This window comes from Rutidosis leptorrhynchoides, chromosome 2, assembly GCF_046630445.1.
Source record: "Rutidosis leptorrhynchoides isolate AG116_Rl617_1_P2 chromosome 2, CSIRO_AGI_Rlap_v1, whole genome shotgun sequence".
Classification (NCBI taxonomy): domain Eukaryota; kingdom Viridiplantae; phylum Streptophyta; class Magnoliopsida; order Asterales; family Asteraceae; genus Rutidosis; species Rutidosis leptorrhynchoides.
In genome coordinates this window covers 36,547,184-36,562,908 of record NC_092334.1, presented here as the reverse complement: position 1 = coordinate 36,562,908, position 15,725 = coordinate 36,547,184, and the positions used below count along the sequence as shown (strand labels likewise).

At 33.7% G+C, this 15,725-nt stretch overlaps 1 protein-coding gene across 1 annotated transcript; it reads right to left on the bottom strand.

Moving 5' to 3' along the window:
- Positions 1-12,041: 12,041 nt before the first annotated feature.
- Positions 12,042-15,172, bottom strand: LOC139890718 ((S)-coclaurine N-methyltransferase-like). The gene is made up of 8 exons (XM_071873627.1): positions 14,986-15,172; positions 13,810-13,918; positions 13,467-13,691; positions 13,263-13,362; positions 13,026-13,136; positions 12,830-12,913; positions 12,453-12,511; positions 12,042-12,342 (listed from the first exon to the last, which is right to left on the bottom strand). The coding sequence occupies exons 1-8, from the start codon at positions 15,170-15,172 to the stop codon at positions 12,150-12,152; spliced, it is 1,068 nt and encodes a 355-aa protein (XP_071729728.1). The 3' UTR covers positions 12,042-12,149.
- Between the last annotated feature and the right edge of the window lie 553 nt (positions 15,173-15,725).

Sequence of the window (15,725 nt, the reverse complement as noted above, 5' to 3'; positions counted from 1 at the left end):
TCATCGGTTAGATGGTTGACTTTATTTTGGGACTTGTTTACTTTTAGCATTGTACTTGGTATGGTACGCTAAAGGGTCGATATCTCGGTACGAGATTGGTGGAGTTTTCCCGATATGAAGGATTGAGCAAGTTTTAGTGCTCGGATTTGTGGACTTGATAAATCGCAAATGACGATTTAGTTGTTAAGGGTAACTCTTTGAGGAGAATCGCCTAGAGGAGTTGGAAGAATACGTGGCGATTTCGCGTATTCTAAGTGATCGTTATAGACTTCGGATGATTGTGTGTATTGTACGTCTCGGAATGCGTGTAAGTGTGTATTTAGTTAATGGATTAACCTTCGGGTTAATGAGTGATGTGGTGGAAGTCGGATTAGAACGATTGTTTGGGAACCATAGCGTGTAGGTTCGGATTGGTTAAGTGACTAGGATCACGAGGACGTGATCGAATCTAAGTGGGGGAGAGTTGTAACACCCCGGATTTTAGTGTATCAGAAAATGTTCCTGAAAGTGTCAGTAAATGTGCGCAGCAGAAAGCGCCACTAAAAGTGAACCTAACACTTATGCATTTTCAGAATTTACATCAGAATCAGAGTTAGGCAAGTTCAGTCCCTGAAATTCAGAAGAATCAGACTGTGCAGAAGGTCGCGGCGCAACAGAGAGGGCCGCGACGCGGCGATTAACTAGTTTCAAAGTCAGGAGGCATGTCAAGGCAACCACCAGACCACGTTATATGTCGCGGCGCGACGATGAGGGCCGCGGCGCGGCAATCTGGGCGGACTGGTACCAGTTTTGTGATTTTAAAAGATATTCAAGGGCATTTTGGTCATTTTGCGTTTGAGCCAAATTTGAGATCTTAATCTCATCCACTCATTCATTTTCCTTTATTTCTTTTTCCTTTTCTTCTCATTTTTCTCTCAAAAACTCAAACACCCCAATTGATTCAAAGGGATTTTTGGAAAGGAAGAAGCGGGTTTTGATCGAAAGCGTAAGAGACAAGTTTGTCCTCCTCGTTCGTAGCTACAATTTGATACTAGCGGTAAGCTCTAACTCCGAATTTCATTTTTGTGTTCATCATTCAAATTTGAGGCTTTTGGCTTGTATGTTTATAGATGGAACCCATTTAGTTGTTAATTGAAGATTAACACCAAGATTCGGGTTTATTGTTGTTATTGGTGGGTTTTGGGTTTGGTGAACAAGTGTAAGTTTGTAAGACTTGCAAATGGGTGTAATCACTAGTATTTAGTGATTATTGAGGTGTTGGAAGCCTTTAGGGTTCATGTGGTTGACTAATTTTGATTAGAGTCAAAATTAGGGTTTGGTGTTGATTATGACCCAATTGTCGATTCAGTAAGGTTTATAAACTTAAAATGGATTAAGTTGAAGTATAAACCCGAGTTAAATATGTTTTGGTGTCAAAACTTGTTCATGGCGAAATGTTGACTTCTTATGGGTCAAATTAGGGTTTATGGGCGATTTTGAGAATGATAAGTGTTTAACACTTATGATTGGGTTTAATTGGTGTGTTAGGACCATTGTCACTATTGTTAGTGATTATTGGTTAGTTTGGGCACGGTTTGAGCTTGGAAGTGCAATTTGGGTCGAAATCGCACTAGTTATCAATTTGGGTTGATTTGTAAATCCACCCTAATTGTGTTGTTGTATTTGTGATTAATGGAATAGGTACTTTCCATTGGCGTGTTACGGATTTTGGATTTCACTTCATCGAGGCGTTTAAGGTGAGTGTAAATTTACTATGCACATCCGTATGTGTAAAATGGGTGTGTGTGTGTAGAGTGACCCTTGCTTGGGTTTACTCTATGTTGTTGTGATTGAATGGACTCCTCTTGTGCTTCGGGTCCATGTGATACGCTTATACATTGGGGGGTTTTTACCCATGGTGGTGTTGTGAATTAGCTAGCACTTTGGATAACCCTTTTTGGCGATGGGTTGCTAGCATTGTTGTTGAGGAAAATTGTAACGACCCGGAAATTTCTGACCAAATTTAAACCTTAATCTCTATACATTTCCGATACGATAAGCAAAAACCTTAATGTTGAGTCTAGAAAATCTGAAATCTATATTCGGATAATCAGTTACCCTTTTGACCGTGCTCAACGATTCACGAACATATATGTGTATATGAATATTATTTGTGGATATATTATAACAATACATTTATAGATTTAAAAATATAATTTGTATTTAATATATATATATATCTATCCATCTTTTGTCTTCTTTTTCTTTTTCTGTTAGATCCGTGATTTCAGTAAATTATTTCCACGTTTTATTTGAACAATTATTATGTTATTATATCCATTTATTCTGTATATAAATATATGCACCATTTTGTAACCTTCTTCACCTTCTTCTCCAAAAACCCATTTCATCATAAACACCATGAACAACCCTCACCTCTCACACTCTTCTTTCTCTCCCTATCTTTTCGTGGATCACCATAAACCAACCGCCATCTTTCGATCACCATTAGAAACCACCAAAAACCGTTACCGTATATCTCCTTTATATATTTTCTTCCTTCTACTTCGATTCAAATAAACCCTTGCTATTGCTACAATCGGTTGCAATTGCAAATTATTATTGTTTTGTTCTCTATTCAAGTTGAAACCGCCACGGTGACCACCTTTACACCACCACCCAAATAACCCAAATCACCACCATGATTCATTAATCTTTTCTGTTGCAACCAGGAACGAACATAACCAACCAATATCTTCCTATTCTAGTTCGTTTTTCTATTCCAATTATAAAACCTCAACCATAACAACCATGACACAATAAACCACCAACTTAAACTTCACGACCATCACCTTTGTGCTCGAATTTTCTGTTTCGACTTCGGTTACAACTCACTATGGACCACCAACGATTGCTCCCGCTGTGGACAACTATAACCGTTTACTCGCTACACTTCATCACCATGTTGAATCACCAACCACAACCTACCCAAATAACCTCCTCCTTTAGTTATATTGAACGATCCAAAAACTCAAAAGGAAATCACAAACTTTTTCGGTTAAAACAAATACAAGACCAACCACCGAGCCATTTTTCAATCATGACACTATCTTCTGTCGACTAACCTACTCCACAAAACTTAATATAACAAGTGGAAGGCATATGATTTAATAAAGATTACATAGTGGGATGTTGAGCTGTAAAAGACCTAGGTATCTACTAATTTCTTTTTCAAACCAACCCCACACAAGATTAAAATGTTGGAGTATCTGTTTTATTTATGGCCGTGAATTCCCCTTCTGTTGTAATTCGATCCAGCTTCCAGGTGTTACGATGGGCCGAAGAGTTGTAAGATGAACATGTGAATTGCTATTGGGCTGTGGTTAGTTATATAGTTGGGCCGTGAACCCATGTTTTCTATTGGACTGCTACCACACGAAATATTAAGAGGTGATTATGAGTGGGATGTAATCAGAGATGAGAACGAGATTAGCATAAGATGATGTTAATAATATTCGTTTTATAAAATGATAATTAGATGAGGATGTTAAAATGAAAATGAATGTTGTGTAGTGATGATAATATAGACAAAAACATTATGATGTTGATGATACCGAATGATAAACAAATGAGGATAGGGATAATTTCACAATAATGTGATGATAGTAATTATATACGGGTTTTAATAAGTTGAAAGAAGATAGAGGAAACAGACTAACGAGTTATAAATAACTGGGAAGGAATAATCAGAAAAGCCTAATTGGTACGATGGTTAGGGGAGATGTTGTGTAACCGAGAGGTCTCGGGTTCAATCCTTGGCAGTGACCATTTTTTTTGGGAAGTCTTCATAACCTCTTTTAAAGGTAGATTCATATTTATTAGTATTAATCCTTATTGATATTAGTATTGTTAATATTAAAAATCATTATCATTATTAAAAATATAATTATTATCATTATATAGGATTCCTATAATTATTACTAATAAAACTATTATTATTATTATTATTATTATTCTTATTATTATATCATTATTATTAGTATCATTTGTATAAATATATATATATATATATATATATATATATATATATATCATCGTTCTTATAGAAAGTATCATTTTTATTATTACTATCCTTATTAGAAAAATTATTAATTTCATTAAAATCATTATTTTACTATCACTAGTAATATTTTGACATTAATATCACTAATTTTATATTATTATTATTAATATTAATACTAGTATCAATATTGTTTTGTCAAATAACTAATAGTTATATAAGACCATATTTTCTACATACAACATAATCTTATTAATACTTTTATAATAAATATTAATGGATATAACCAATTAGGTTATTAATGAAACACCTAATTAAAATAACAAATAAATCACTAAGAATATATAAATTTGTTCGATTACCACTATATGTGTTAATATATATATACAAATGATATAGGTTCGTGAATCCGAGGCCAACATTATACTTGATCAATGATGTTATATGTATTTTTACTACAAAATACATTAGGTGAGTATATAGATCCCTTTTTAAACTTTAAATATTTTGGGCTGAGAATACATGCGCTATTTTTATAAATGATTTACGTTATGGACACAAGTGACTAAAATTACGTTCTACATGGGTTTGAATCAAAAATCCCCTAGCTTGGTAACTTTAACTATTGGTTTATGAACTGGTAGGCGCGAATCCTAAAGATAGATCTATCGGGTTTTACACCCCCACCCAGATGTTGTTCTAGTAAACTAGAAGAACGGGTGTTTAGTACTTCGAGGTTAACGGAACGCACTTGATTCGGTGCACGTATTATTATAACTCAGGGGTACACACTCTTGTTAAGGCTAGTTACCGGGTGCCCACTACTTAGAATGCTTTTCATACACTTGCGAGTGTATTATGTTTATAAACTTTAAATCTTGTGGTCCATAGTTATAACGCTGCTAGCATTAAACCTTTATCTCACCAACTTTATGTTGACATTTTAAAGCATGTTATTCTCAGGTACGAATTTAGTCTTCCGCTGTGCATTAGCTCATGTTAAGGACATTACTTGGAGTCGACCATCGCGATGGGACCAACTGTTGAAGACGTCTTCCGGGAGGATTAGTCGCGGACGTTTCAAAAATGAATCTCGGTTAGTGCGGATTCATGATGACTCGGGTTGTTTCGTTCATCTTGTTGAAGTGGTGAATTTCAGGTTGTGCGAGTTCACTAAGATCCGGGTAGTTCAGCCATTCTCGGTTATCGATGTGGTGAAGGTAGTGAATCTCTGGTAGTGCGAATTCACTAAGGTTCGGGTAGTTCGGCCAACCTTCATGTGGTTCGGGTTAAGGGATTAACCTTATCGATATTGTTGATTATCTTTATTGTATATGCGTATATACCTATTGTTGTGTTGTAGCTAATCTTGTGATGTTAGCTTGGCTTACGTAGCGTGTAGCTACTTGTGTATTGTGCTCTTTTGTATTTGTTTACCATGCGGATACGGTATGTGTTATTTTGATGCTTGGTGATGCGTAGCCATTTTGTGCATATGTATGTGTGTAGTATCTTTACATTCACTAAGCATTAGCGTACCCTCTCGTTGTTGATATTTTTATAGGTTCGCGTGCTTGGCGGCTCGGGTAAGCTTGGGGATTAGAGATCTTGGCTAGGTTGCTTTAGAAGATCTTGCTTTTGTACTTGACTAGGATATAGGTAGCGTAGTCCCAAATCACCATGCTCGGTTTTGTGTAAACGTAACTAATCGGGTCATAATGATTATAACCGGTTTATGATTTAACTAGCATATTATTGTATTAAGAAGTTTAACCTATTGTTGTACGTTTTAAGTTCGTTGAACTTACTTTGATGAAAATACGTTTTGGAAATGTTGTAATGGGACCTAAAGTATTATATAACGTGTATTAAAAGGAAAAATTTTTATGGGCTGGTTTTAATACGAGTTGGGTTGTTTCACAAATGCCCATTTATTAGAGGGAACATACTAGTATTTATGTCAAGTATTATCCTTAATGTTGCATGGGATCCTAACATAAGCACCTACTTTAGACAACCATTAACCAAAAAGTAAACTTTTGTCCCCCTTGTCCCCCTCCCTTGCTCACGTCCTAAACACCACCACCACCTCCTCATCATCTATAAATACAAGACTTATTCCATCCATTTTACACTTGCTCTCATTTGTATTTCACACACACTTACTCTCTAATTCTTTCTCTAGTCTTTCTCTCTCTAAAAAGTGTAAGTAATTGATTTTTCTTCTTCTTCTTCCCTTACCTTACACGAATTCATCATCATCATCATTTAAAGATCTAGCTTTTTAGCTTTGATCTTGATTACATCTTGTAGATTCAAACTTGGATTTGAATCCTTCAAGAACATGGAAGATTCAAGCTTTCTAGCTTTGAATCTTCACCTACTTTGTAGATCTAAATCTTTTTACTTTAATCTTGTTATTTTGTTATAAAGATTCAAACTTGTGTTTGTAATCTTCATGTATTTTAAAGATCCAAGCTTTATGCTTCAAGATCTTCAAGAACAACCAAGATGCAAGCTTTCTAGCTTGAATCTTCATATCTTTTGTTGGATCTAAATTTTCTAACTTATGATCTTATTATTTTGTTATAAAGATCAAAACTTGTGTTTATGGTCTTCATGTAACCTAAAGATCAAAGCTTTATGCTTCAAGGTCTTCAAGAACACTAAAGGTTCAAGCTTTCTAGCTTTGTGACCTTATAACTTGTGTGAAAAGGATCCAAGCTCTCTAGCTTAGGGTTCCATCACTTCATTTGATTTAGATTGTGTTAACACTTGATTTATTGAAGTAAAGTTTGCAGCTTTCATTGTAAATAGAACTTGTAATTGTGTTAATACTAAGGATATGATGTAACCTTGGTTCATCATCCATCTAAGACTCTTAAATGAGTTGTGTTCTTACTTGGTCTTAACATATTGTGTGTTTATGATAGAAGCTTGGTCAAGGTGATGCTAACCCATCAATGAGTTGTACACTTGAAGCTACAAGCATCAAGGATGAGAACCGTGATGAGCATCAAGCACCAAGAACCCCACCGGAGCACTTGTTTACTGTTTTTAGGTATCTGATCAGTAACCTGGGATACTTTAAAGTTGATTTTCAGTTAGTTCGGTTCGAGTAGATTATTTTCCATTTAAGCCTCATCTTAATCCGAGTTACGCTTTAGGATTTATGGCCCTCCGAAAGTCACTACGCCCTTGTAACGTTGTACTGAAATTTCTGACCTACTTGCACTTAAACCTTCGTCACGGTCAAACGAAGACGAGTTATGTTCTGAAAATTGGTCAGCGGTTAGAGGACTCACATACGGAGCCATAGCCACTGACTACACGTCTTTTCGATTTACGTAGAGGTCGTAGCAGCTGCTCCAAGTCATCCTATTGTTTTGACCTCTATACTTGATTAACTTACTTAGCTTTTATGATGATGAATGATGATGATGATGACACTTAAACTTATTTTATGCACTAATAGAACTTATAAAGACAACCTACTGACCTAGTAACCTTTGATTTAGGTTAACGACCTTTCGGACCGACTTACTACTTGCATACTTTCATTACCGACTTTACCGCTTTTATCACTGTGAGTTATAGCTTCCCTTTTTACTTATACTATTTTTGGGACTGAGAATACATGCGCTTTTTATGTTTTACTTATTTAACACGAGTACTTAAACTTTACATATGTGTGAATTATATAACGGCATAAACTTTCCCCTTAGCACGGTAACGTTTAACTATTGGTTTTTGAACCGGTAGACGCAAATCTTAGATATGGATCCATAGGGTTTGACATCCCCACTCGGGCTAGTCGCGCTAGCATTTAACGGGTGTTTAATACTTCGAGGACATACGCACCCGCCATGTGTACTTTTATGGGGTGATATTTATATTTACGTTAAGTCTAGTTACCATGTGCCCACGGTTAAACATATACTCTTCTTACTGTTTTGAATACTGATTTAAACTGCTGGTTGAAGCACTGAAATCTCGTGGTCTACATTACTTTACTGTTACAACTTAAACTATAGCTCACCAACATTATTGTTGACGTTTTAAGCATGTTTTCTCAGGTGCTTAGAGGTTTGTTGCTTCCGCTGTTAGACTTGCTGTCATGCTGTTATAGACTTGCTGTTAAGGACCTGCTGTGTTAGATTTCCGCTGCATTACTTAGAGATGTCTCAATCATGGAACTTATATTTTGCATTCGCAACTTATGTTATTTTGAATAATGGTTTTGTAATGACTTTTGTGTCACGTTATCTTTTGTAAAACGTTATCTTTTCATGAATGCAAATTGGTTTTCAAACAGCATATAGTGTTTGACCATGTAATGATCCTATTGTTGATGATCCGTACACGATGGTTTTGTACGGGGCGTCACACGAATGGTGTGTGTAAAGGTTTGTGTAGGGATCGGTTCGTTCTTCAAAGGAAATTTCGGATGCCCGTGGTGAAAGTTTCTCCATTTAAAGGAGGATCTAAGAAATCGGCTAATGAAAGGGGTAAGAAAGGAAAGGGTGGTTTGTATCGGTTACGGGATAACGTTGATGATGATGAAGTTGGTGATGCGATTCAAGATCTCTTTTCTGAGAAGCCGGGAGTCAATCCTACTAGCGGCAAGGGTAAAATTGATTTTTTTGAAGGGTTAGCTAGAGAGGGTTTGATCCCGTCTCATTCAGGTACACTGTGTTGACATATTAGTTCAATTCGGTCATCACCAACAAGGGTGAGGGGTCGACTTCTTCTCCGGTTTTCAAGTCTAGCAAGGGTAAGTTGGTGGATGTTTCTTCCGAGGTCCATTAGATGGTTTCGTTGGTTTGGTTGTTGGCTTGTTTAGTTGCTTTATTTTGTTTCGTTTTGTTATTTCGTGGGTGTTGGTTGTTAGCGTTTCGGCTCAAGTTAGGGTCAGTTAGCGTTCTTGAGCAAAGTCGCGTGTTTCTCTTTGTATCTTTTGTTGGTTCTTTTCTTTTTTCGAGAAAAGGACTCGTTTATATAGTATTCATTTTTTGCCACAAAAAAAAAGTAATTAATGCAGGAGGACATCTCAATAATTTAATATTACCATCTTAACTCACTCCATAAATATGGAAGTAAACATGCCCTTGATGAAAACCTCCATGACCAAACCATGAAGTGTTGGTGTGTCACACCCCCAAAATGGGACCGGGGGTAACTGTGACTAACTAATATCATAACACAAGTGTATAAGCGAGAACGACTCTAAATGAGACGTTTTATTTATTAAATAAACATCGGAAGCATTATTCAAAGTTTTACATCATAAGAGTACAGTAAATGGGAAATGTCTAAACAAAATGATAAATATGAATGATGGACTCCATGCAAGCAGCAAATCATACATTAATTATCTAGTAGCAAGTAGCAGCTAGCTCAATCATCACCTGAGACAAAACATGCTTAAAGTGTCAACCAAAAAGGTTGAGTGAAATTCATAGGTTTATAAATAATATCCAAAGTTTTAGACCACAAGATTTAGTTTAAAGTTGATCAATATAGATATATCAATCTAAAAGTGTTGTTGCAGTTTGTAATATCGCTACTAAACAAGTTTACCCTATGACACCTTGTATTATCACTGTCGTGGAATCATTATTATGTAACCAAAGATCAGCGGTCAAATGGTTAGAGACGTTACTCTCAATAGGCCTACTCACAATAATTAAGTTTGCATTTATACGTAGCAATTAACGATATTACGGTAGGGATTTATCATGAATCAAAGCAAGACAGCATAGTTAACAGTTGAGTACTTGTGTCTAAGCGTAAAACAGTTTAAAAGCAAGCATGTGTCTCACCCCAAAGTTGTAAAACAGTTATGAAATAGTAAAAAGTGGGCCTATGAAGTTCACCTTAAATAGTAGTTGAAGATAATCCACAAAGAAAAGAAATGACGGAAGTAAGTAACGAAGATCTCAATCTAGTGATATAACGTTTAGTCAGTTATGTTATAACAGACAAAAAATATGTTTATTAATATAGCAACTATATTAACAGTGATGGTTTTCGAGAAAAGTTTCTATTTCTCAAAAGTTTCTAATTTCGGAAACCTACTATTTATGGAAAGCTTCCACTTATAGTATGTTTCTAGTTTAGGAAGTTTGGGTTATAATCCTTCACAAAGAGTTGTACAACTTTGTCCAAACCTCGTTGCTATCAAGTAAGTCACTCTGATGATCTGTTGTTACCGGGCGCCCAGGACTCTTGACCAGAATCTAAGTCTTGACATTCGAGATCCACAAGCGGTTCTCATAAGGCAACAAGGACCACCCTAGCCCGTAAGTAGCGGTGAGGTTCGTATAAACTGCACGTTATCTTTTAATTATAACCTTCACGTTATAGGTGTATACACACAACGAATTATTAGTGTACTTAATAATTATATATGTGGTAATATAACCTAAGTATTATTTAATATTTAGTTACTATATCTTAGTATGTCTTATATATATTAAATATAATTACCTTTAAATAAATACCTAAATTACTTCAAAAATAATAGTGTTTTATTAATCAAACATTATCCAAAAATGTCTAAATAATTAATTAAATATCTAAAAATTATATACATAATTTTTATAGTCTTAGTTAATCATATAGATCAGTGGAAAAATTTAAGAAAATGTTTTTATTATATTTTTGTATTTATTTTTGTTTTTACCCTTAATTTATTCACAAAATAATTTTAATTCTACATAATTACTAAATAAACCCAAACAATTATTTTTATAATTTTTATAAGTTTCTATCAGTCTAATAACCTGTAGAAAAATATTTTAAAAAATATTTTTTATTATTTTATATTTATTCTTAATTTACCTTCGAATTACATAATAATAGAGTTTAATTATATAATAATTAGCAATTTGACCCAGTAATTATTTTTATAATTTTTGCAGATCTATATAAGTTTTATAAACTCATAAAAAAATTATTTATATTTTATTTTTGGTTAAAAATATTTATTACAAATTTTACATTGTTTTTACGTTTAAATACTACATAATTCGTATTTAATTATAAATAATATTCCATAAATTATCAAAATTATTTTTATATATCATAATACTTATAATACTAATTATAACATATAAACATAATTGATTTCAAATTTATAAAGAATATACAAAAAAAGCAATTCGACATAAATAAAAAAATATAGAAAACATCTCAAGTAGTTTTTCAAGTTTTTGAGAGAGTTTTTTTTTCTCAAAGATTTGATACAAGTTTTTATGAAATGGAAGTGGGTATTTATAGAGAAAAAAAATGGTTGGTGAAAAGAAAAAATATAAATAAAATAAAGTTGCCAATTTTGACAAAAAAAAGAAAACATGTTAAAAATATTTTTAATATGTTTTTGTCTTTAAAAATATTTAGTTTAAATTCATGGACTCATTATTTAATTTATAAAAAAAATCTTATTTCTTTTTTTTATATATAAGCTAAAAATATAAATAATTATTAAAATAACTTATCATTTAATTAATAATTATGTTACATATAGTTTTATATATAATACACATTAATATTAATATTAACTAAAGTTATTTTATATAATTTGTATAAACTTTAGTTAACAAAACGTGTCGACTAAAAATAAATATTTGATCAACGTCACATTTAATCATATATTACGTACGAATAACAATCCTAAGGACAAATTAGTCAAATCAAGTATGGAAAAGTGAGGGTTGTTATATGGTACCTATGGTACCATCTCAATAGCGAGGTATGAAGATGCTACACGAGTATGATAGACATTGGTCTTACAAAACCCGTTCCTTTTGAATTTACATGTTTAACCATATCTAACCCTTACATCGAACACCTCCTAAATACTCCGTAAATGGGTAAAAGAAAGTTCAACGTTAAAAAATTAAAATGGATACAACAAGGGTAAATAATGATGCACAGAGACAGCCTTCTACTACTAACACTACTAGAGTAGAATAACATTCATCAGTATCGACTGTTGAACAACCAATGCTAAATGCCATTATTAAAGGATCAAACAAGTGTTATTTTTATTACTAATAGACTCCAAAATGAACTTATGCTGTGGTACGATTTTTCTTCCACAAAGAGATCATTTTTTCTTGAATAGATAATGTGTGACCATCCATTCTTCTCCATTATTGTAAGCAAATTGCTCGGCAACCGCCATAAAGAATGTTCTCCAATATACAGTCCATTTAACAATTGAATCTTTTCCATAAGTCGACTCCATTATTGCCTTTATCACTGTTATATTCTCATCCATTCGCTTTAGCCATTCTTCACTGCACATACGACATAAAACGCAAACAAAATATATATATTTAGCTTCACAGAAGATTATTATACCATTGTAGGACATATGTAAGAAAAATGAGGTATATTCATTCTTCACCTTGTTTTTGCATAATGTTTCCCATTCACAAACCATTGGTCGACTACAGAAACATCATCCTACCATAAAAGGTCATCACCAAGTAAGATACTCTCATAATTTACAGAGGTGTCAATATCGACCCATTTGCTTATGGGTCGGGTTAGGTTAATTAGTGTTTATTTCTAACGAGTCAAATGGTACGGAGGTCGTCTATATATTACATAAAGCTTCCTAAATCTCTTTATTTAAAAATGATATGAATAGAAAAATATTTTCAGGTCGTGTGTACCAGAACAAAAATAACCCATTTGACCCATAACGCAACCCACCTGCACGACCTATTTGAGCACCATTAATTTAAACAATAAAAAAAGGATTACTACGCAAACTCTTACCTGAAAATAGAGAAGAAGATGTGCAGAAGGCATTGTACCTCCACTAAAAAAGTACCTAGTGATCCAATCATCTTCTTCGATATCCTGCACAAGCAGCCATCATCCCATCAGGTTCTATTAACAACACACATCATTAAATAAAAACATGTCCAAAAGAAACAATTCAATTTGATGAAATCATGATTAGTATGCATACCTCAAAGTGGTAAGCATATGATTTATGGCAGAAGATATGAACAAATAGTAGACCGTCAGCTTTCATCCAGTTGGATATCTTCTTCAGAAGATCCTTATAGTTTTTCATATGCTGCAAATGCCAAAAAAGACATTAAGCATGATCCCCAACAAGAATCATAACTAATGATTTCCACAAAAAAAAAAAAAAAAAATTAAATAAAAAATAAAAAAAATATATATTAACACATTTCTTTACCTCAAACATTTCAATGGAAAATATTCGGTCATAGGATCCTTCCATTTCAAATGTGCTGATATCAGCAACAATGATCTTCACATTCTTCAGACCAAGTTTCCTGTTTGTAGATCAACCTTTTTTGTTAGTTTTTAGTCATTTCTAGTAGATATATGGCAATTTCACCTCATTAACTTACGAATGAGTCGATTTTTAACAGCTTACCCATATTGATCTTCAATATATGCTTTTTGGGTTACCGAATTGCAAATACCAGTGACTTTGCAATTACTATACTTTTGTGCAATATATAGAGACAAAGATCCCCAACCACATCCAACATCAAGAACCGATTGTCCATCTTGCAGTTGCGATTTGTCACAGTAAAGTTGCAACATTGCTTCCTCTGCATCCTCTAATGTGCTTGATTTGTCTTCAAAATAACAGCAGCTGCAATAGATTATGGATGATGCACATCAACAAAAAAAGAGAGAAAAATAAAACAAGTGTACTTTGTTACCTGGGATCAATTTTTGAGATTGAAGATTATGTTAGAAGAATAAGTTACCTGTATTTGAAATTCTTCCCGAGTACAAGGTTAAAAAAAGACGTAGGCAGCTCATAATGTTGAGATTTAGCGTCTTCGGTTTTCACAGCAATAGGCATATCCTTCAATGCTGCAAAACAACATATAAACGATAATATGCTCATTCATAAACACAAAAGATAAACAACGTTTTATACCACATACATATCATAATTCTTACCAATAGAAGTCCTAACTCATGTAAAGAAGAAGATATACAAAATTTTAACATTGTCAAAATTTTCATTAATGAACTTTAAGAACAAATACACAGATCTTATAAGTGAGTTTCATTTAACCAGCAACAAGTCACTTACTTAAAATATCAAGACTTGTTTTTATCAACTATTGTAATGTAATGTAATATAAACATTATAGTGAAATAAGCGATACAGTGGAATTTTTTTTGGGTTTTTAATTGGTGATAATATTCAACAGTGTAATTTTTTGAGTGACACAACTGAATATTGTAATATTTTTTTTTGAATTAACTAGTAACACCTGTGACTACAAAACTTAGATCCGACACGAACCATTACAAGATGGCCGGTGGTTGAAATCCTGCTATCCTCACTAGAGGACTAGCGGTAAATTTTCGGTCCCAATGTCCCGAGGCTATCATCAGGGTGACACCTGGGTTCCCAATGTCCCATGATTTATGGGTGGGGGTGGGGGGGGGGGGGGGGGGGGGGGGTTTCGGAGTAGGGGTTCCTCGGTTATCAAAAAAATAAAAAAGAAATCGGTTGCATTTTAATTACTGTACTTACATTTTGTTTGAACAACTTCATATGACCTGCGGTTACCAATCACAAATAATACAGTTACATTTATTTGCTATAATTCGTTATACATTGTTGTTACTATCAACAACCTTGCAACTTTAAGCAAATAAACAACTAAACTCTCCAATGTGTGTCCAAAATTTACACATTAAGCCCTTAAATATTTAAAATCTTTACATTCCAAATAGGCACTTCTAAATGACTAAATCCTAGACATCAACTTATACCTAACTCACACAAATCAACATAAAAAAAAACTGTCTCACCATGCTAAATTACTTAAGATGCAAAAAACTGAAACAAAAACAAACCAAAAAAATAAAAATAAAAAAATCAAAGAGTTAATTAAAAAACAGAGAGGTGTTAATAATCATACAATGTACAAAGTCCATGAGATCTTGAAGTTGTTGTTGAGATGTGGATTTAAATCTTGAACGAAGACGACTAGAAAGAAGATAACAAGTGAGCTTGCGAATAACAAAATCTGGTAGCAAATTACGTTCGAGTAAAGCCATTATTAGTTTGACTGTAGCATTGTAAGGTACCTGCATTAACTTGTTCATTTTTATTATTTATTTATTTGTTGGTGATAAAATTAAGATGTGGAAGAAGATACTAAGATAGGGTAGAAGGATAAGAGTGCAGAGCATAATATTGAAGTTCTAGAGAACAAAAGATTGTTGTTTAGGGAGTACTTTATTCCGTGAAAAGGTAGGATGATGTCGTGTAACATCTTACAGCAAGAAGGTTGATACGTAGTAACAAAATACAGAGTAAATATATAAAGATACTTTATGATTTATTACTATTCTTATTCTTATTGTTTTTATTTTATTTTATTATTTTTGCTAAAAAAGTAGTAGTAAATAGAACAAATGAGCAAATCATCCAAAAGATAAAAACCAAGAAGGTACAAACAAGGGCAAAAAGTTAAGCAAACAAACCATTCAGGCTTGCCTGAGTGGTCACCGAGTTGCCCAATGAAGCACACCACCTGAGTTCAATTCCTGGCTATGCCAAATTGTTCAAAAAGGGAGTGTGACTAGAGGGTGCGCATAATGCGCAATTCACCTGGTACCAAGTCTCGCGCTCGGGGGGCTTGATTACCCGAGGTTT

Coding starts and splice junctions, on each gene's coding strand:
- LOC139890718 (XM_071873627.1), bottom strand. CDS start 15,172: ATGAACAAGTTAATGCAGGTACCTTACAATGCTACAGTCAAACTAATA. Junction 13,692..13,809: donor GGGAAGAATTTCAAATACAG/GTAACTTATTCT, acceptor AATCTATTGCAG/CTGCTGTTATTTTGAAGACA. Junction 12,512..12,829: donor ATCTTCTTCTCTATTTTCAG/GTAAGAGTTTGC, acceptor CTTTTATGGTAG/GATGATGTTTCTGTAGTCGA.